This window comes from Lynx canadensis, chromosome D3 (genome assembly GCF_007474595.2).
Source record: "Lynx canadensis isolate LIC74 chromosome D3, mLynCan4.pri.v2, whole genome shotgun sequence".
In the NCBI taxonomy this organism is placed as follows: domain Eukaryota; kingdom Metazoa; phylum Chordata; class Mammalia; order Carnivora; family Felidae; genus Lynx; species Lynx canadensis.
The window spans coordinates 74,778,097-74,798,118 of NC_044314.2; the positions used below are offsets into that span (position 1 = coordinate 74,778,097).

The 20,022-nt window shown below is 56.7% G+C and overlaps 1 protein-coding gene across 1 annotated transcript; it reads left to right on the forward strand.

Moving 5' to 3' along the window:
* The first annotated feature begins 1,557 nt into the window (after positions 1 to 1,557).
* GGT1 (gamma-glutamyltransferase 1) lies at positions 1,558 to 18,653 on the forward strand. The gene is given in 21 exon segments (XM_030336737.1): positions 1,558 to 1,630; positions 6,977 to 7,151; positions 7,905 to 8,079; positions 8,680 to 8,810; positions 8,966 to 9,052; positions 11,871 to 12,063; positions 12,400 to 12,557; positions 13,570 to 13,719; positions 14,093 to 14,229; positions 17,055 to 17,123; positions 17,125 to 17,157; positions 17,159 to 17,173; positions 17,175 to 17,216; positions 17,436 to 17,544; positions 17,547 to 17,588; positions 17,686 to 17,741; positions 17,743 to 17,797; positions 17,881 to 17,921; positions 17,923 to 17,994; positions 18,327 to 18,417; positions 18,420 to 18,653. Coding segments are annotated over 19 exon segments (1,698 nt in total). The 5' UTR covers positions 1,558 to 1,630; positions 6,977 to 7,151; positions 7,905 to 7,918; the 3' UTR covers positions 18,476 to 18,653.
* Positions 18,654 to 20,022: the final 1,369 nt, after the last annotated feature.

Consider the following 20,022-nt stretch of genomic DNA (forward strand, 5'->3'; position numbering starts at 1 on the left):
CTGTGGTTCCTCATTTTTCAGAGGAGGAGATGGGCCAGGTGCCCAGCCCCCCTATTCCCTCCTGTCTGACCAAGACCCCTGGGGTACCCTAGGTTGCTGGTGCCTACATAGTATGTGTGGTTAGGAGATAAAAGGCATCAGGATGGTGGGGTGGCACCGCTCACCACCCCCCCCTCCCATGATGCCTTGGCAGCAATCCCTGGCTGGAGGCCAGCCTCGCCCAGGAAACTCCTCAAGGAACAAGGACACAGAGCACAGAGAAACCATCTCGGCCAGTCCCCAGCCATTAACACTCCTTTCTTCCCACGGCCCTTACCCTCTGGTCACCCACCAGGGTCTTAATGAGTGAGCTGCAGTTAATGGGTTACCCAGCCAGGTGACACATTCACCAGCTTCCTGGGGCTCTCAAAGTCCAGATGCACTGGCTTGGCCTTCAGGGTCTGATCTGAGCTCAGCCACTTCCCTTCTTAGCCTTGACACCTCAGGGCTCAGGAAGGGCCCAGGGAGGTCAAGAGGCTCCCTTAGGCCCTTACTACTCCCAGACATGCCTCCAGTGCCAGCTTCCAGGCTCAAGTGGTTCCCTCTACCTGGCATGTCCTACCCAATTCAATCCCAGCTCTGCCCTGATTCTTAAGGCCCCTGTCACTGTGTCTGCCTCTCCTCCAGGGCCCTGGGCTCCTCCTCTTCCTTGGCTGGCCATACTAAGCCCATCTAGAATCCTGCTGGGGGCTCCTTGAGAAGAGAATCTGGACAGGCCAGGCTTAGAGGCAGGAATGAATGAATGAATGAATGAATGAATGAATGTGTTGAAGCCAGGGCCGTGCTAGTGGTGGCAGTTCTGGCAGACAGCAGGCCACAAGTGGATCTCAGACACAGGGAGTCTTGGGGCTGCCAGCCCTGTGAGGCACCCACCCTGTCTCATTTGATGGGCCAGAGTAGGCAGGGGCATGAGCAAACAACTCTATCTCCTGCCCTCACTGCTGTGTGTCCTCCATCAACCCTCTCGCTCATGACCCCAGAAATGTCGGGGATGAAGAGAGGCTCCCCTGGGTCGTGTAACTCCCTTCAGTCCAGGTGGCCAGGGCCTTTGGAGTGACAGTCCCTACACAATCCCCCTGTAGCCCCAAGGGTCAGGGAGAGGACATGTTTGGAGGAGCATCTCCTACTCTAGAGTTCTGGAGTAGGTAGGATTCCTCAGGCCTGATGGGGATTCAGAGGTTTACACTCCCAACCCCAGTGGGTGGGCATCTGGCTGCACCCCAGCACCACGTGAACCTGCTCTAGACATTGTAAGTTGAGGGGTCCCACCTCCTCCCAGGGGCCCCTGGCCTGACCTACCTCTGCCTGAAACCTAGCCTCATTCAGCACCACGGAGGCTTCAAAGCTCAGGTCTCTCATTCAGGATTGGGGATCTTATGGGACTCAAAGAGGCCAGCAGCTGTCCCAGGTCACACAGCCCCAGAGACAGGGCTAGGAGCCAGCCCTCTTCCCACCTGGAAAGGTTCCTGTGTCTTTAAAGCCTCCCTCCACTCAGGCTGCAGGGGGAGGGAGGGGAGGAGCTGGGTCAGAGTGGGGCACTGGGGACTCAGCTCTGTGCTGGAGAGCAGCAGGAGGACCAGCGTAGAGCCAGGTGAGCCAGGAGGGGCATCAGGCTGTGCCTCAGTGCTGTGTGACCCCAAAGTACAGCTCATTCTTTCTGAGCTGCTGGACATTGTAGGTTGGGGTCGCTCAGGCTAGGTCCTCCCAGAAGCATCTGTCTGGAAGCCTGGGTTCCAGTCCCAGCTCTGCCATGTGCTGGCCTCTTCCTCTGGAGAGGCCGGAGCCTTAGTTTGTATACCTGCATAATGGGAGTGAGCGGACCTTCAGGGTGAAGGGGACAGGGCTTGTGTGAATGGACCCTGAAGAGGGGCTGCACAGACTGGGTCCAGGCTGGAGAGGCCTCGGATTTTTTATTGTCTGGTTAGGGGGGTTGAAACTACCTGTCCAAGCTGTCTGGCTCACTGTGTCACAGGTGTGGGGTGGGTGGAGGAGGGCCGGGTGGAACTGCTGGACTGCTCTAAAGAAGGGGACGTTTTGGAATTAAGTGGGAGGGGTGCAGCATGGGGAAACTGAGGCCCAGGAGGATCTGGCAGCATGGGGGTAGGGGACCCATGATGGGGGCTGAGGCGCTGGGTCCTCTGGCCATGCTTGCCCCTCTCCGGGATCTGGTTTGTGGCTATGGTGGGGCCTGAAACCGGCTCAGTTGTGCAAGGGTCATTGCACAACTCTAGGGGGTGCCCACCACCTTGTGGTCATTGCAGGCATGCCTAGCTATTTCAACAGGTATCTGGCATGGCGGTTATCAAGTACTGGGGAAGGTGACTTTTTCTAATTCTCAACCTTATGCCACCAGGGTGGGCAGCAAGGGAGACAGATCCCAAATCCAGGCCTGGGTAATGGTAAGCTTCCAGTCCAGTGGCGGGCAGGGCTCAGGAAGCTGCTGAGAGCTATGTTCTCATGCCTGGGGTCAGCGATGGGGACGATTCCTTGATGCTGGTGGTGTTAGGGCCAGGGGCATGGGTTCTGGGCCCACCTGCTGGTCCACATGTCTCCCTCGGGGGCCAGCTGAACTTGCGCAAGTTGCTTCAACCTAAGCCTTGGTTTCCTGTCTGTGAATGGGTCTAGGACCGTGCACCAGGACTGTGGCTCTGAGGTGGTGGTGACACAGCCAGGTGACAACTGGGTTGGAGGATTAACAGAGAATCCTTAGGCTTCCTCATGCTCTGCTCTCTGATGCATCCTGGGAACCTGTTCCACTCAGCCTAGGTTCAGCTTGTGTGTGTGTGTGTGTGTGTGTGTGTGTGTGTGTGTATTGGGAGGGGGTGGCGCTGATGGCAAAGTCAGTATCTCTGGTGGGTGAGGCTTGCACATTCCTGGGGACGGGGAGCTTACCATCTTCTGTGCCTAGGACAGGAGCCATGGGGTCTGGAGGAGACTCTTCAGCCCAGCCCCTGCAGCCTTTTCTAGGGTGGCATGGTTTCCCCAGACTGACTCCCCTCAGGTCGCTTTTCAGCATGTAGGGGTTGGGGGGCTGACCAGAATAAAACGTGACACGCTCACCACGTAAGGAAGGTTCTTGGTTCTGTACCTCGGGCGTTTGTTGACACAGCCTTTAATGAGATACCTTTCCTCCGGACTCTCCTCTCTGGGGCCTGCAGCTGCTGCTAGGCTTCATCTGTGCTCCGTCACAGACAGTGTTTGGTCCCTCACCTTGCCCCAGGATGCGGTTTTCCTGTTGGGACCCTACTGGGATCACCTGTTGGGTGGGGCCATCCTCTGCCCGCTCAGACATTCTTCCTACCCTCGAGCTGCTGCTGACACTGCCATGTCTTATGCCTTCCCAGGCGAGGAGGAAGTGGCTAAGCAGGCTTAGGCTAGGGACAGAGCCCTGTGTCTCTCCACTCTAGACCCCTGCCAGCTGACTGGCCTGCAACACAAATCCCCTGACATCCTGGCTGGTGGCTAGCCCTCAGGGACAGGTTATGGGCCTTGGTCCCTGGAGCCTGCCCTGTCCATCTTCTCAGTCACCCTGGTCTGCAGGTGATGTCCAGGGGAAAAGAGCTGAGTCATGGCGCCCCGTCCCGGGGCCGTGGAAGATTTCATGGGAGTGCATTTGTCCGGTGGATTCCATCCCAAGCCTGTTCAAGGGCAGTGGGTAACAAGACAAGGCCTGTTTTGACTGTGCGACCCAGAGTGTGCAGCAATACTCCGTAGGGGCAATGAGACCTCTATAGCTCTTCCTGTCTGTCAGCTGCCACAGCCTTGCAGGGTGGTCATAGCTGAGGTGTTACAGATAGGGACTGTGGGGGCTCCTGGGCAGCCTAGATACAGCTAGCAAGGAAGCCAGGGATGGAGCAATGACTCAGGGAGTGGCTGATCCTTATTCTTGGTACATGGAGGCCAAAGGGGGATGGAAAGCAGCGTCCAAGGTCCCTGGGCTGGGCATGCACCTACTCCTGGCTTGAGATCTCCTTGTTGGCCCGGTCAGGGACATGCAGGAACTTGGGTGCGGGTATCAAGTGGCCAGGTGTGCACTGTTGGGCTGCGTGGCTTGAACCAGCTCTGGCGCGGTCCGGTCCCTGCCTTTCCAGGCTGCTCAGGGGGGTTCTTGGGCCCGAGGTGCTGACATTCCCGGATAGGCTGTGGAACCGGTCGGGACGCGAGGCCCCAGGCTGTGTTCCAGGAAGGCACCCTTGGCATCTGCTTGAGGGCTGTGGTGAGGGCTCTCAGGTCCTGGTTCTGGTCTGGTGCTAGCGGCACCTCTGCTGCGTTGCCTCAGGAACCATCTCTGGGACATTGTGTTTGGCCCTGGAGTTCAGACACTTTGACAGGGGTGGGGTGTACCCAGCCTGGGGCTTGCTGGAGGGTTGTTCGCCAGGAGACCCTGCCCTTTGGAGAGAACTGTGTCCAAGAGAGGGGGACTCCTTGCCCCTGGCACCACACCTCTCTTCTCTTTCCCTGTTGGGATCACACCCCTCACCTGCTGCCACTGCCTTGGGGACCCAGAAGTCATGCTGTCATAACACCTCCCATCTCCTACCCAGGGCCCTCCCAGAGCTGTGTGAACTTTAGTCATCTGCTGACAGGCCAAGTCACTGTGTCTCCTTGCTTCCTCAACGTCAGCCCCTGGGGCTGTCCTCCCTGTCCGACTGGACCTTTTAGAGGACAGCCTGCTCTCCACCCTGCTTAGACACTTTCAACGGTCCCATGGGGTTGTTGAGTGACTCCCAGCCAGCTTCTTGCCTGCTCTGGGACTAGGTGAGCATGAGAGTTCTGACCATGAGAGTTCTGCCTTCTCCTGCCCCTTTCTTGTCTCTGCTCCTCCTTGGAGGTGCCCTCCCCCAGATCCCAATCCCAGTTCAGAGGCACCCTGAGGAGCTCTGCAGGGGCTGCAGGCGTGGCTCTGGGCCACTCCTAGGAATGGGGGGGTTCGGCTGAGGCTGTGGCCCAGATTTTCCCAGGCAGACAAATCTGGCCGTGTCCCAGCCTAGAGCTTCTTCCGAGGACCAGGAGCTTTCCTGGGCCCCTGCCAGCTCCGGGCCTCAGGTAAGCCCACAAGGGTCATGAGGAGTGGTGTGGGAGTTTGAGGCCAAGTGCTGTGCCCCACCTACTCTCTGGCCTCAGTTTCCCTTCCTGACACTGATTTGGGTGAGAGCCAGACCTCTGGGCTTGGACATTCTTTTAGTGAGTCTTTGGGAAAAATGTGGGGTGTGTGTGGGGGGGGTTGGGAAACGGAAGCCCAGTCCCCAGCAGGGTGTCTTCCGCAGGGCTGGTGATGTCTGCTTGCAGGGTCTGGGCTGGTGTCTTTGCTGCCCTGGCCAGGGAGGAGGGATGGGGGTCAGTATTGCCCACCCCTCCCCATACTCCCTGGCAGTCTGAACCTTGCTGGGTGCCCCCTGTCCCTCTGGAAGCCCACTTGGGTCCTTGGGTAGACGGATGGATGGACGAACAGATGGATGGACAGGGGAGGCTGGAGTACAGACTTTAGGAAGTCATGTCTGGATCACCACAGGGGCCTGAGGGGAGAAAGGAGGGCCGTGAGGGGGGCGGCCTCACCTCACAGCCGCAAGCCCAGGAGAAATGAGACAATGTCCCCAAGGTGTCCCATGGGCAAGGACTGGGGGGCCTCCTTGGCAAGTGTGCCTGTGCCCATGCTGGGAAGAGAGTCACTGGTTTCTGTCCTGCCCCACCCACCCCCACCACATGTGGTGGGAAAGTTCTGTGTCTGGAAACAGACCCCACATGTTCCTGGCCCAGCTCCCAAGGCCCCTCACACCTCCCAGCGTAGCTATCTCTGTTGGGAATCCTTAACCCTGACCCAACCTCTAGGGTGTGCTCCGGGGGCATAGACTATCCCCTGGAGCAGTGGTTGGGAGAAAGTCCTGGTTGGCACTTTGGAGAGAGCCTTCTGCTGCTTTTTGGAGGACTGAGGAGCAGGTGATACTGACAGGAGGGAGTGCAGGGAGGAGGCTCTATAGTCCAGCCTTCAAAGGGTGGTGCCTGGATTCAGTCAACATGGAGAAGAAAGGCTGGCTTGAATCCCACTGGGGACGTAGGGTGGTGGTCTGCTGTGTGGCTGCCCACTGAGCCTGGGAGGGGAAAGCCCTTCCATGCTGGCTTCTGGAGGCCCCCCATGTGGGAGGGCTATCCCCTCCCAGGCTCCGTGCAAGCAAGACTCCACTCCTAGACCATCTCTGGGACACTGTGTCTGGCCCTGGAGCTCAGACCCCTGAACAGAGACGAGGTGAACCAGAGGCATCCCAGCCTGGGGCTTATTGGCCGACACTCACCTTTCGGAGGTAACAGAGATTGCCACTTTCCTCACACCTCTCCTTCCTTGTGGGGGTCACACCCCTTGTCCGCTGTCACCGCCACAGGAGCCCAAAGTCTCACTGCTGTCCCTCACTGCATGGCCTGGAAAGGAGTCAACAGGGAAACAGTGAGCAGGTGGCTGACCAGCTTCCTTCTACACCGCCGGCCTCCAGGGCGTCACCCTACTAGCTGATAGCAATTATAGCCAACACTCACCTAGCACTTCACGCTTTCCAATCCACTTCATTTCTACAACATCCCCAAGCAGGATGCCTCTGTCATTCCCACTGGACAGGTAGTCAGTGACTTGCCCAAGGCCCCACATCAGATGAGGGGCAAGACTCAGATGGGACGAGCTGGCTTGAGAGCCTGCATACCCCGTCTCCTTGGCCTGGCCCACGTGGGCTTCACCACTTTGTCATATGACACTCACACCACCGAACTCGGGCCTTGCTCTGGGCAAACCCCCTCTCGGCTGTGCCTGGAGATTTCACACAAATGTGGGAGAGTCGGACAGCCTCCTCTTCGACTCCAGAGTTCATCTGGGTCAGAGGAACCTCACAGAGCTCCCTGGGGAGGACCTCCCTAGGGAGGCCTGTTTCAGGTACACTATCTTGATTTTCAGGAGAGCAAAGAGGCTGCCTGATCGAGGTGTCTGTCTGGAGCAGATTCTGTGGACACCAGCTCCTACTGTCTGTGAGGGAGACCCCAGTTACTTCCTTAGCTGTTTCAGCCAAGCCCTCCCGGCTTTTGTGGCCACCTCCCCAGGCAAGGAGTGGGGCTTCCATCCGCTGAGAAAGGTAGGCCCCTGCCCCATGGCAGCTTGTCTGACAATTTTACAAGGAGATTGTGGGTGTCCTTTTTGAGGGTACATTGGAAGCCGAACCCCACAGTCTGTGACAGGCCACTCTGGGGACCCATGGATGGTGTCTGGCTCTGGGCTGAGGTGGGGGTCACAGAAGGGATCAGGCCAAGCTTGTTCCCGGTAGAGTTCCCTGCTTGGCAGTGGCTCTGACTGTAGGACACATGGAATCTGGGGGCTCCCAGGAGAGATTTCTGTTGGACATGGGGTCTTTACTGGGATGGGGCCTTGAGGATAAGCAGGGCAATTTAGGAAAGGAGAGATGGGGCTGGGAGTTTCTGGCAGAGCAAGTAGCCGGGGGCTGGAAGAAAACAAAGGGACATATTTTTTTCTTTAAAAATTTTTTTTAATGTTTATTTATTTTTGAGAGAGAGAGACACACACACAGAGTATGAGCGGGGGAGGGGCAGAGAGAGAGGGAGACACAGAATCTGAAGCAGGCTCCAGGCTCTGAGCTGTCAGCACAGAGCCCCACGCGGGGCTAGAACTCGTGAATGGTGAGATCATGACCCAAGCCGAAGTTGGAAGCCTAACCGACTGAGCCACCCAGGTGCCCCCAGGGACATGTTTCTGAGGCTTGACTATTGGCAGTGCCCTGTGTGGTGAGGGTCAGGATGTGCCCAAGGCCAGGCCAGTGGCAGTCCCCTGACCCTGTTAACCACCAGCCCTCCCCCCTGACCCCAAACAACAGGTACTTGCAGAGCCATGAAGAAGCGGTATGTGGTGCTGGCCCTGCTGGCCGTGGTCCTAGTGATCTTCATCATCATCCTGTGCCTTTGCCTGCTCTTGACCTCCAAGCCACAGAGCCACGTCTACCCCAGGGCAGCTGTGGCCACAGATGCCAAGTATTGCTCAGAGATCGGGAGGTGAGCAGGCAGGGCGTGGGGATACAGGAGGACCACCGGAAGTGGATCTGGGCAAGATCCTCATCCCTCTGAGACTCAGTTTCCCCGTCTGTACACGAGCTACCCGGACAAGGGGTGTCTGATGCACATGGAGCTGCCTGTCCTTTCCTTGGACCTTCACAGCAGCCTCTGGTCAGGGCAGAAGGGGACACTAACTCCAAGAGCAGGATGTGGATTTCCTGGTGCCCAGCTGGGTCCCTTTCCTCAGACCTCTTGCCTTTGGATAAACTGCTGTTTTATGCTATTTTAGACCCCTATCTCACATTATGTACAAAGATCAGTTCCCAAAAGACGTAAACAGACAAAAAAGGTTGCTAATAAAAAGTAACGTTTTTCCGTTTTCTTTCTATTATAAACGTCATGCACATCTGTTTGCTTGAAAGGAAGAACATATAAGCCCATTGGTCTTAGAGTGACATGTAAAAACCAAAACTACAGTTTCCTCTTCCATCCTCCTTTGGGCAGTGTGGCCAGAAAGGGTGGAGTTGGGTGGCAGTGTGCATGTGTCGGGGGGGTTGGGGAGCCCGCAGGTGCTCACTCCCCACCACCTGCTGCCGGTAGGGACATGCTGAGGGACGGTGGCTCGGCGGTGGATGCTGCCATTGCGGCCCTGCTGTGTGTGGGGCTCATGAACGCCCACAGCATGGGCATCGGGGGCGGCCTGTTCCTCACCATCTACAACAGCACCACGCGTGAGTGCCCACGGGGAGTAGGGGAGGTAATTGGCAGGGGCTGTCCATCTCAGGCTGGATGTGGGCTGGGGGCAAGCAGAGCTGGGTGGCCCCTGGGCTCACACGGGGTGAGGGGTTGGTGTTGGTCTGGACTGCCCACCTTCTTCTCCTTCTAGGAAAAGTTGAGATCATCAACGCCCGTGAGGTGGCCCCTGGGCTGGCCTCCCAAGGCATGTTCAACAGCCCGGAGCAGTCACAGAAAGGTGAGGTGCAAGTTCAGGTGTGGGTGCAGAGCTGGGGTGAGCTGCCAGGAAGGCATGGACATGCCCCTGTCTGATGCTGAGGACAGTTCTGGCAGTGCTGATATGCACCCTTCCCATCCAACCCTTCCTGGACTGACAACACCCTCCCGAGGGTGAAGACATGGAGCTTCTGTTATTTCCACTCAGGCCTCTCCAGGGTGCTAGAGCATGGAGAGAATAATTATTATTTCAACAGCTTGCACATATCGGGGGGCACTGGGGCCAGCATGCTGCTTAGCTGTTTTCACCAATGGGCCCCTTGAATCCTCCCTGTATGCTTGGGAGTCAGGGGAAGTGCTGTGTTGATTCTTATTTTATAGGTCCAGAGAGGTCATGCAAACCAACTGAGGTCACACAGCTGGATGGTGCTGAGGCCCAAATGGAACCTGGGCTGTCAAAGTCCTGAATTTTTCAAAGGCATCCAAGACTTTTCATTTATTCGTTCATTTTGTGGAGATAGCTCCAAAAACGCAGTCGAGTCTATCTTTTTTAACAAGGCCTTCATGCAGAGAGAGGCCCCCAACCTCCCCATGCAGCTGAGGGGAAGCCAGTGGCCAACAGGGGTTGCTGCTCCAAAGACCCAAAAGGAGGATAGGAGGAAAGCAGGATAGGAGATTAGAGGCAGGACGAGGGGGCTGTTGGCCATAGCAGGTCTGATCCCCAGTTGCAGGCTCTGCCCCTCGGGCTGGGGCCCTGGGTGAGGCCCTGTGAGCAGCCCCGTTGGAGTCTCCTCCAACATACAGCCTCTTTGAATTTTTATATCCCCTGGGAGACTCAGAATGTGTAGAAATGAAATCATTCAGTGTGATTGCTGGAATCTTACAGACTTAGCACCTTGTGGATGCTCAGAATTCACTTATTTAACGAGGACTTATTGGGAATCTCTTAAAATGTCAGGGGTTGTTCCCCAAGCCTGGGGACAAAACAAAGGCAACAGATAAAATCCGTGAACAGCAGAGGTGGGAAGGGCTGGAAGGCGTGCAGTTCACCAAGTGTAGCCTGGTCACGGGGGAGGTGTCTGGGCAAAGACCCAGGGTCTGGAGTGGGTGAGGATAGCTGTGCAGGTGTCTGGGGGAAGAGCAAGTGACCCACATGGGAAGATGGGACAGAGAACTGCGGGAACTAGCAAGGCTGCAATGGGCGACCCCAGGGTCAGAATGGCTCAGGTGGTGTCAGACCTTATGGGTCATTGTGAAGACCCTGTCTCTTGTCCAAGAGAGGTAGCAGTGGCCCCTGGGGTGTTTGTGGGGGTAGATCTGGCCTATGTCTGGCTGAACCCCTTGGGCAGCTGCAGAAGGGTCAGGGAGCAAGCCGCCTGCCCATCAGGTGACCCGTCAGGAGGTCACCACGATGACCACGGGGAGATGAGGGTGTTGGGAGGTGGTTGGTATTCAACATACCTAGAAGGTGGAGCCTGTGCATTTGCTGAGAGGTCGGGTGTGACACCAACTCCTATACCAAGAGTCCTGGATGACCCCTGGTCTTTGATCTGCACCTGGAAGCATGGGGTGCCCCTAATAGAGGCCAGCAAGGCTGTGGGGGAATGGGTTTGGGTGACAGTCCGGAGTTGGGTTTTGAGTGTGTTAAGTTTGAGATGCCTTTCTCATGGGCAGGTGCATCCTCAGATCAGGCCATCGGGGGAGCAGGCCAGGCCAGAGAGTAAATTTAGAACTGGCAGCACATACATGAAATTTGAAGCCCTGATCTGGGGGAGGTCACCAATACGGTGAGTGTAGACAGAGGAGACCCTAACAGAGCCTCGCATGTGGGATGCAGAGGTGACCCTGGAGGAGTGATGGGCTAAGTAAGGTAAAGTTGAGAGAGGACCCTGGTCTGGCAGTGTGGGGGTCACTGGTGACCTTGGTTAGCAGGGTGGTCTGAGACCTATTAGCCCAAGATCAGGGCAGCATTTTTTTTAAAGTGGCAGGAATCATGGGCCGGGTGTCAGAACTTCTGAAATGTGCAGACATGCAGACCATAACAACCTGGCTCTCAGAACCTTGTGCCCAACCTCAGGATGGGAGAGGTAGTTCCAGAGCTGCAGTCACCTAGCCTGAGTGTAGCTGAAATGGCCCTGGTCATCCAGGGGTGAAAGCAAGAAGGTGTCTGGGAGCAAGGGCCTTTCTGTATCAGTGCCCAGCTTAGGGCATAGTGGGCCGTGGGGGTGGGTGGGGAGCAGGGTCCAGGAGTCTGTTTCCAGTGGAATTGTGGGCTCCTCTAAGGTCAGCTGCAAGAGACAAAACTCTTTATGGTCAGATGGGGAAACTGAAACCCAGTGAGGGTACATATAGGGCAGGGGGTCGGGCTCAGGTCCTGGGTCTGGGACAGTAGAAGGGAGGAAGGTAGAGGCCTTGCCTTGGAACTGGCTCAGTGTCGAGGGTGGCCTGGGCTTGCCCTGGGGACTTTGGTGGGTTCCGGTGGACCCCTTGAGTCTTATGGGATGAGAGGCCTTGTGGGCTAGGAGGCTCAGACTAAGAGATGGTAGGGGTCTGGCTTCCCCACAGTCTTGTTGTGCAACTGTGGGCCTGGCACAGGATTTCAAACCTGGTAGCACCTGCAGAGGCAGACATCTAGTCCTGGGACAGCAGGACTGTGGCCTTGTCACATATCCCTGGCCAATCTACACTCTTGCCAGCGGAGTCCACATATGACAATTCCATTTCCTTCCTAAACCTCACTGATCCCATCTGGAGACTGTGCCTAGGTTGCTGCTGAGGGAGAACACCCCTCCTGATGTCCCCTGACTGGAGCCACTAACTGTCTTCCTGTCCCTCTGCAGGGGGGCTGTCGGTGGCAGTTCCCGGTGAGATCCGAGGCTATGAGTTGGCCCACCAGCGGCATGGGCGGCTGCCCTGGGCTCACCTCTTTCAACCCAGCATCCAGCTGGCCCGCCAGGGCTTCCCTGTGGGGAAGGGCTTGGCAGCAGCCCTGGAGAAAAACAGGGCTGTCATCGAGGAACAGCCTGCATTGTGGTATGTCTGTGGGTGCTGGCCTGCCCTGGGGCACAGGCTGGGCAGATGTGGCCCAAGGTCCCTGCATGCCATGAATGACTGGCAGAGGGATGAGGTCTAGGATATAAAAGCCTTTCCCAATGTGTGTGGGATCACATTCTGAGCCTGGTGCCTGGGGTCCCGGCTTGTGAGTCCTGAGTGGCAAGGGACTCTAGGAAGCATTGGCTGGACACCAGAGGATGACTCACCTGTGGACAGGTGCTCACTGCCCTTCCTTTGATCTCCTGTGTGGTTGGGTGGGAATGGCTGGCCGAATCCACCCTGCCTGCCTGCCTCACGGGAACCCCTCTGCCCCAGTGAGGTGTTCTGCCGGGATGGGAAGGTGCTGCGGGAGGGGGACAGACTGACCATGCCGCAGCTGGCCAACACATACGAGACGCTGGCTTTGGAGGGAGCCCAGGCCTTCTACAACGGGAGCCTCACAGCCCAGATTGTCAAGGACATCCAGGCGGCTGGTAAGTGGGCAACCTCAGGGACCCTAGGCAAGGAACTCAGCAGCAGGAGCTCTGAGCCAGAGCTCAGAGGACTTAGGTCCTCTGGTCCTGCCCGACCTGGGCCCTGGGCCCTCAGGCAGTGCCTGGAGGGGGGGTGGTCACAGATATGTCTGCAGTCAGTGACAGACCACATAGATCCATAGATCTTGGTTAGGTCAAAACTGAGAGACCAGTGCAGTTCAGGAGGGAAAGTCCTCTGTAAGTTAAATGAAGGTCTAGGCTGGAACTGGAGCTGAGGAAGCATTGAAATGCAGATCTGAGGGGACTTCCCCAAGCAGGAGGTGGTACCTGAGCTACAGATGAGCTTGGAGAGAGGAAGAGCCTTCCTGGCAGAGGGAATAGGCTAAGGCCCAGAGAGGATGAGCTTTAGTTATCCCTGAGGGTCACAGTGGATGAGGGTGGGCTTGGTGAGAGAGGCACTGGAGGGGCTGCAAGCAGAGACAAGTTCTCATGACTTTCAGCCAAGAAGCCTGGTGCTGCCTCTCCCTCCCCAGCTGTGGATTTCTTCCTGCTGTTATTTTTGTCAGAGACACAGAAGAGAGTGATTAGCATGTTGACCTTTACCACAGAGGCAGGAAATTAGCCTATAAATACTTGGTCTTTCTGGAGCCAGTTCCCTGTAGAATTAAAGAGCCTCCTTTCACCCATTAGTAGTCACTGGAGGATGGGACTGAGCAGGGGAGAGATGGGAGCAGATACTTTCCACTTAGAGAAGACTCTCTGGCCGCCAAGAGGAGAGAAGGCAGACCTGGAGGCCAGTGGGGCAAACAGACAGAGGGCAGATGGCCTGAGCCTGGCAGTGGAGAGGTGGTATCATCAGGGAGCACAGAGGGACTGGCGGATGGGGCAGTGGGGAGGGGGAGGAGGGGGGCCCTCAAGAGTGGGCAGGGCTTTCAGCGTGATGGTCCTGTGCTCCCCTCAGATTGGGGGCCCCATCCCTGTGTCCACCCATTGAGCTGCTGTCTCATTGCAGGGGGCATTATGACCACCGAGGACCTGAACAACTACCGTGCTGAGCTGATAGAGCAGCCACTGAACATCAGCCTCGGGGACGCCCAGCTCTACGTGCCCAGTGCCCCACTCAGTGGGCCGGTGCTGGCTCTCATCCTCAACATCCTCAAGGGTGAGCCCTCCCACTGTGGCTCCGCAAGAGGCGGTGCAGAGTGACCAGGGCTGTGAGGGGCGATGATCAGGGGCTGGAGGAGGAGGAGGAATGGTTGGGAGCTAAAAAGGTACAGAGCAGTGTCCTGGGGTGGGAATAGCCATGCTGGTCCAGAGGACGCATCTGATAAATCTAAGTGGTCATCCCAGGCCCAGGGGTCCCTTACTCATTCCATTCTTACATTCCTCCAAAGTGTCCACTGGTTTTTATTAAGCATTCCCCTTCTCAAGTTGGGCCAAGTGATTCAGGGAGGTGTGAGCCTACCCTGGGGCACCCAGCTGTCTCGGCAGAGGGCCCCGGGACTGCTAACATGCCCCCATCTCTGCTCAACCAGGGTACAACTTCTCCCCAGCGAGTGTGGAGACACCCGAACAGAAGGGTCTCACCTACCACCGCATCGTGGAGGCCTTCCGGTTTGCCTATGCCAAGAGGACCCTGCTTGGGGACCCCAAGTTTGTCAATATGATGGAGGTAAGAGGCAGGGGGTGGCCCGTGATGGGTGCAGGAGGGCCTGCCATGGATGTGCGAGGAGGGCTTCCTGGGACCACACCAGCCTCACACATGCTTTCACCACCAACTTTGGTGGTGGACCTACCATGTGCTGGGATGGCCTGGTGACGTCCGAGTTTGGCCCTCTGCCACACGGAGCTCACAGTATGACAGACTTGACAATGAGTAATTAGTGTCCCCTACCTGTGTCTGTGCTCCCACCTTGGGGGCTGTACCCTTGTTCTGGAAGGGTTTGGAGTGTTCGGTGCTGAGGTGGGGAATGCATGGGGACGTTGCAACCCTCAAGGGTAATGAGGAGGATGGCTGAGGGGGAGAGGAGCAATGCTCTGGGCCTCGGCCACTGGTTCTGTGGTCACACCCAGGAGCTAATGTGTCCTAGGCCCTACCCGGATCCTGCACAGCCCAACCCACTCACTGCCAGATCCAGGCTGGGCCTCCATCAAGACTCCCATCACCACCCTCCTTACCTACTCGGATCACTCATTCCGCGGTAGGCCTGCAGATTCCCTCACACTGGCCTGTGCCTCTCAGCTGCCCAGCAGCCTCTCTGCTTTCCCGGATCTCTTTTTTTCCCCAATGAGCATTTTGTACTACTCCCGACTGCAGCCGGTGACCCGGTGTCTCATATCCCTGAGGCTGCTGCATCGCACCCCTATCTGCCATTTGGCCTGGCTAAGGCCAGCTCCTCTGCTCATGCACTTGCTGACTCGGCAAGTCTCTCCTGCAACACTGCTCTGCCTCTGGCCTTCCCAGTCTGTCCTTTCAGACAGATCATTCTGGAGCGAGAATCATACTCTTGTTGCTTCAGAACCTTCAGCTGCTGACCCCATTCCTTGGCTTCTGCTCAGAGCAAACTTGGCCACTCTGTCCCTTTCTCAAGTCCTCTCCCATCAGGCTGTGCCCTTCTTGCTCCACCACCACCCCCCCACCATGGCCCCTCACCCTGCCCCCTGAGTCCAGCCTCAGTTTCCCCTTTGGGCACCCTACTGCAGCATCTCACACAGTTTACCACCTCCTTTGCTCAGCTTTTCATTTTGCAAAGTTGTAGACTTTTGCCACATTTCCTTCCTCTCTCTCTGCCTCCATCTACCCCTTTATCAATATGCATGTGTTTTTTGGGGTATCAGATGGTCAGTCACTGATATCACACTTTGGGTTGTCGCTCCTAAAACTGAGGACTCCTATTCCCTGACATTGAGAGGACTTGACCTGTTAGATACCTGTATTCCCAACAGTCCCAGGGTTGTTAGGTCCAGAGCCCGTCCAACTCATACCTTACAGTTGCTATTTATGTCCCTCTGGTCTCTGAACCTACACTAGGCCTCTTGGCTCTTTTGCTGATTTTTAAAGCCCAAGGCAGTCATCTTGCAGAATCACTCCACATCCTGGATTTGACTTTGTGTTTTCTTAGGAGTAGATTCAGGCTGAACATTTTCCCTGTGGGATATTGCTGGAAAATTCTGGAGGCATTTCCTTTGCTTAGTCCCCAGGGGCCTTCCTTGTTGGCTCCTGTCTTATCTACTCTCCTCTTTCTCTGTCCTCACCACTGTGGGGACCCTATTCAGGGTCATGGCTTTTTTTTTTTAAGTTTTTGTTTGTTTGTTTGTTTTGTTTTTGTTTTTGTTTTTTTGCTTGTGTTTTTTTTAGAGCACACAAGCTGGGGAGAGGGACAGAGAGAGAGAGAGAGAGGGAGAATCTTAAGCAAACTCCATGCTCAGCACAGAACCCGATGCAGGGCTCAATCCCATGGCCCTGGAATCATGACCTGAGCCACAAATGAAGAGTCAGATGCTCAACCAACTGAGCCACCCAGGTGCCCCCAGACTCATGGCTTTAAGCAGCCACCAGAAGCTAATGGCTCCATGTTTATCCCTCAGCCTGATCTTGCCCACATGTAGGTCTACCACCCACCTGAGACAGGCTCTTCAGGGTCCCAAGGGCACCTGTTCAAAATCAAGCTCTTGACTGTCTCCTACACTGGCCATCTGCAGTGTTCATCTCCTCAGCTAATGGGCACTCTGGATTGAAGACACTGGGGCCATTGATTCCTCTCACCAGCTGGGCCAGCTACCATCTCTCACATGGTTGATGTCTGATGTCATAGCCTCCCAGTTGGGTTCTACCCTTATACCTTCACATAGCTGCCAGAGGGGTCCTGTGACTCACCAGTGTGGTCACTCTTCTGTCCCAGGACCAGGTGGCTCAGAGCAAAAGCCAAAGTCCTTATAGGGCTTATGAAGACTTATAGGATCAGCCCCTGTTGACATTTTCTACCACCTTGACCCTATTCACCCTCTATCACTCCAGGCCTGCCTCAGGGCCTTTGCATTTTATCACTCAGGCCACATTCACAGCTCTTTTCAGATACCACCTCTTCTGAGAAGCCCTCCCTGACCACTTGGTCCCCACCTCATCCCTCCCTATCCCCTTTACCTGGCTTGTTCTTTCCAACATGTCCCCTGCCTGCCTTGGTCTTTCCCTGCCAGGAGGGCTGGGATCGTACGTCGTTCCTGTTGATCCAAGCACACAGCACAAGCTCCATGAATGAATGAATGATTGAATGCTGCAAGAGTGGGGTGTTGTGGGTGGACAGATAAATTACTGAATTTCTGGGCTGCAGTACAGACAAAGGCTGGAAAGAGGGGATCAGAGGGCCATGTGATGTTGAGGGTGCAGGAGGGTTGTGGTCAGGGCCATGTTGGGGGCTTCCCAAGAGCTGCTCGCACAAGCCTGTGCCCCCTCCCACCCCCCCCCACCCTCCTCAGGCCAGCTCTGGGGTCTCGCAGGTGGTCCACAACATGAGCTCCGAGTTCTTTGCCGCCCAGCTCCGGGCCCGGATCTCTGATGATACCACTCCACCCGTTCCCCTACTATGAGCCTGAGTTCTACAACGCCTGATGATGGTGGGTACTGCCCACCTGTCCGTGGTCGCAGAGGACGGCAGCGCTGTGTCCGGCCACCAGCACCATCAACCTCCAGTAGGGTTCTTCCGGGTGACCTGGGGTCTGGGGCTGCTTGCATGTCCTAGAAGGGGGCTCCATCGACCTCTTTCATGATGGGAACTGAGCCCCACCTTGGTAGAACATGGACCCTCAGCCTCACCGGAGAGAGCTGGAGCTTTGGGGGGTGGGTAGGGGCTGGGCAGGGTGGGGCTGGGTTCGCCATAGCTTAGGCTGACTCAGCTTGGTCTTCACTTCGGTTCTAAGGTACGATCACGGGTCAGTGGGATCCTCTTCAATGATGAAATGGATGACTTCAGCTCCCCCAACATCACCAACCATTCGGGGTGCCCCCCTCACACACCAACTTCATCAAACCAGGTGTGGGGCAGGGGGCTCAGGTGGGGAGAGGGGCTGGTGTCCTGGGCAGGCAGCTGACCACATCTCTGGTCCCCACCCATCCACCTGGTGATCACAGGGAAGCAGCCACTCGCATCCATGTGTCCAGCGATCATCGTGGGCCGGGATGGCCAGGGTCCGCATGGTGGTGGGTGCCTCCGGGGGCACGAAAATCACCACAGCCACCCTGCGCTGGAGGTATCACCCATTTATCCCCCCAGCCCCTGTCCCTGGACCACACTGACCCCCTCACCGCCCCCCCTGCCACCCCCAGCCATCATCCATAGCCTGTGGTTTGGCTACGATGTGAAGCGGGGCAGTAGAGGGAGCCCGACTGCACAACCAGCTTCTGCCTAACACCACGACCCTGGAGAAAGACACTGACCAGGTGGGTAAAGAGTCAAAGAAATAGTCACAAGGTGGGGTCACAAGGTGTCCTGTGAGGGAGGCCTGGAGTCTCCTGAGTCCATCATGGAGTAACTGCCCCTCTGCCTGGGGAAGATACCTTGCACACCTACTGCCTGGGGCATCTTGAACCCCTGTGGATGTGGAGTCAGTCTACCTGCTCCGGTGAGACCCAATAGGACCGTCCTGCCCCCACTTGCTCTTCCTGGCCACTGGGGCAGAAATGGCACTACCTGTGTTTTCAGTGAGGGTCTGTGTGGTTCGCATGGCATCTGTGGGCCCTGCTGAGGCCTCTCTATCCCCTCCCACCTCCAGGCGGTGGGTTGCACTGCCCTGAAACCCGGCACCAACCACGCTGAGGGTCACTTCCAACTCATCGCTGTGGTAAAGGCCATTGTCCCCACGGCTGTGGCTGGGCAGCTGCACTCAGTTCCAGAAAGGCGGGGAGCCCTGCTGGCTACTGAGTACTCAGGGCGGCAGGCTGACTGGCGACCAAAAGGATGAGAATTGTCCGCTGGACCAAAAGTGGGGACTTTGAGGGATGTGCTTCCCCTGTGAGTGACAAAGCAGTGCAATAAATGGGGGCCACACCATCAGTTTTCTGGCAGCCTTGCCAGCCAGGCTCCCATACCCTGGACCTCAGCATCCTGTGTGTGTGAAATGGAGCTGTCAGGTGGGGAAGGGTGAAGAGGTGGGATTCAGAGGTCTTTACCCCTCAGGTTCTGGAGCTAGCCTCAGAATTTTCATGAGAAGCCCAGTGGGAGGGTGGGTGAGGGCGGGGGCAGACCCATACCAAACATTATCCCTTCGGTACCCTGAGCTTCAGGGGCCAGGTCGCCGCTTTTCTGGCCCGGACAGTTGGCACTTCCCAGCATTAACCACCAGGGGGGTGTCACAGCCCCGGAGTTTTACTCGGCCAGAGTGCACCCAGCAGAAAAAGCTTGTCAACTCTGCTACTTCAGCCTGGTGGATGCCCCCGCTCACACTGTGGAGGACACATGGAAGTGAACCTGAGGTCTGAAGAGTGGGATTGGGCAAGAGGCTGGAACAAAACTTTCTTAGTCAGAGGTCAGGTTCCGGGGGATTTTCCAAGCACAAACCTAGAATAGAATGAAATTCAAGCTGTGATCAGCTCAGAAAGAGGCCCAGTTTCTCAGGGAACAGTTGAGCTGGAAAAGGTCACCCAGATCTTGAGGGTCAAGAGCTGGACTGGCGGGCAGCCAGAGAATGCAGCCCCAGGAGCGGGCCTGGAGGGGCAGTGGGCCACAGCACCCTGCCCCCTCCACCACAGGCCAGCCCCTCCTGCCCTCCCTTGGGGTCTGCTAACTTGTCTCCTACACTCGGTTGTGATGCCTGATGTGAGGAGCTGTGAAAGGCTAGAGGGGGTGAGCAGGGGAGGGGGTGTCACAACCTGATGGCCAGATGTCCCCCTGACCAGTGAACATGAGTGGGAACCCCTGAGACCAGAGGCACAGAGGCCAGGGGAGACCAGGTCTGGGCTCTCCTTCACAAGGCAGGAAAACCCGGTTTTTCCAAAGTGCTCACAAGGAAATGGGGTTTATATCTGCAGCCTGGGCCCTGAGCCCCAGAGGGTAGTACTGCTGGGGTCCCCCGGAGACAGGATGGAGGCTGGGCTGCTGGGGTGTGCAAACCTCCTCAGCCTTCATTTTGGTGCCAGAGGAAAGGCCATAGCCCTGTTTGCAGAAGAGAAGACAGGCCTGAGGGGCTGGTCTTGTTCCTGCTGGAGGTGAAGCTCCTTGGGCTCCCACATGTGGGCAGAGTGCATCCAGTTCCCCAGACCCCACGGGCTCAGCTGAAGCCTCCCTCAGGTGCTGAGGGACTTGCTTTCCTCTCTCTTTCCTTCCCATCATCTCCTACCCCTCCCCTCCGGACATGGATACTCAGGACCCTTCTCAGCTAAGCCTCCCCAGCTGCATCTCTAGCCAGGCCTACCTTGATGCTCCTTCCTTTCCTGGGCCTTTGTTCCTCCAGCCCTCGCACCCTGGCCTCA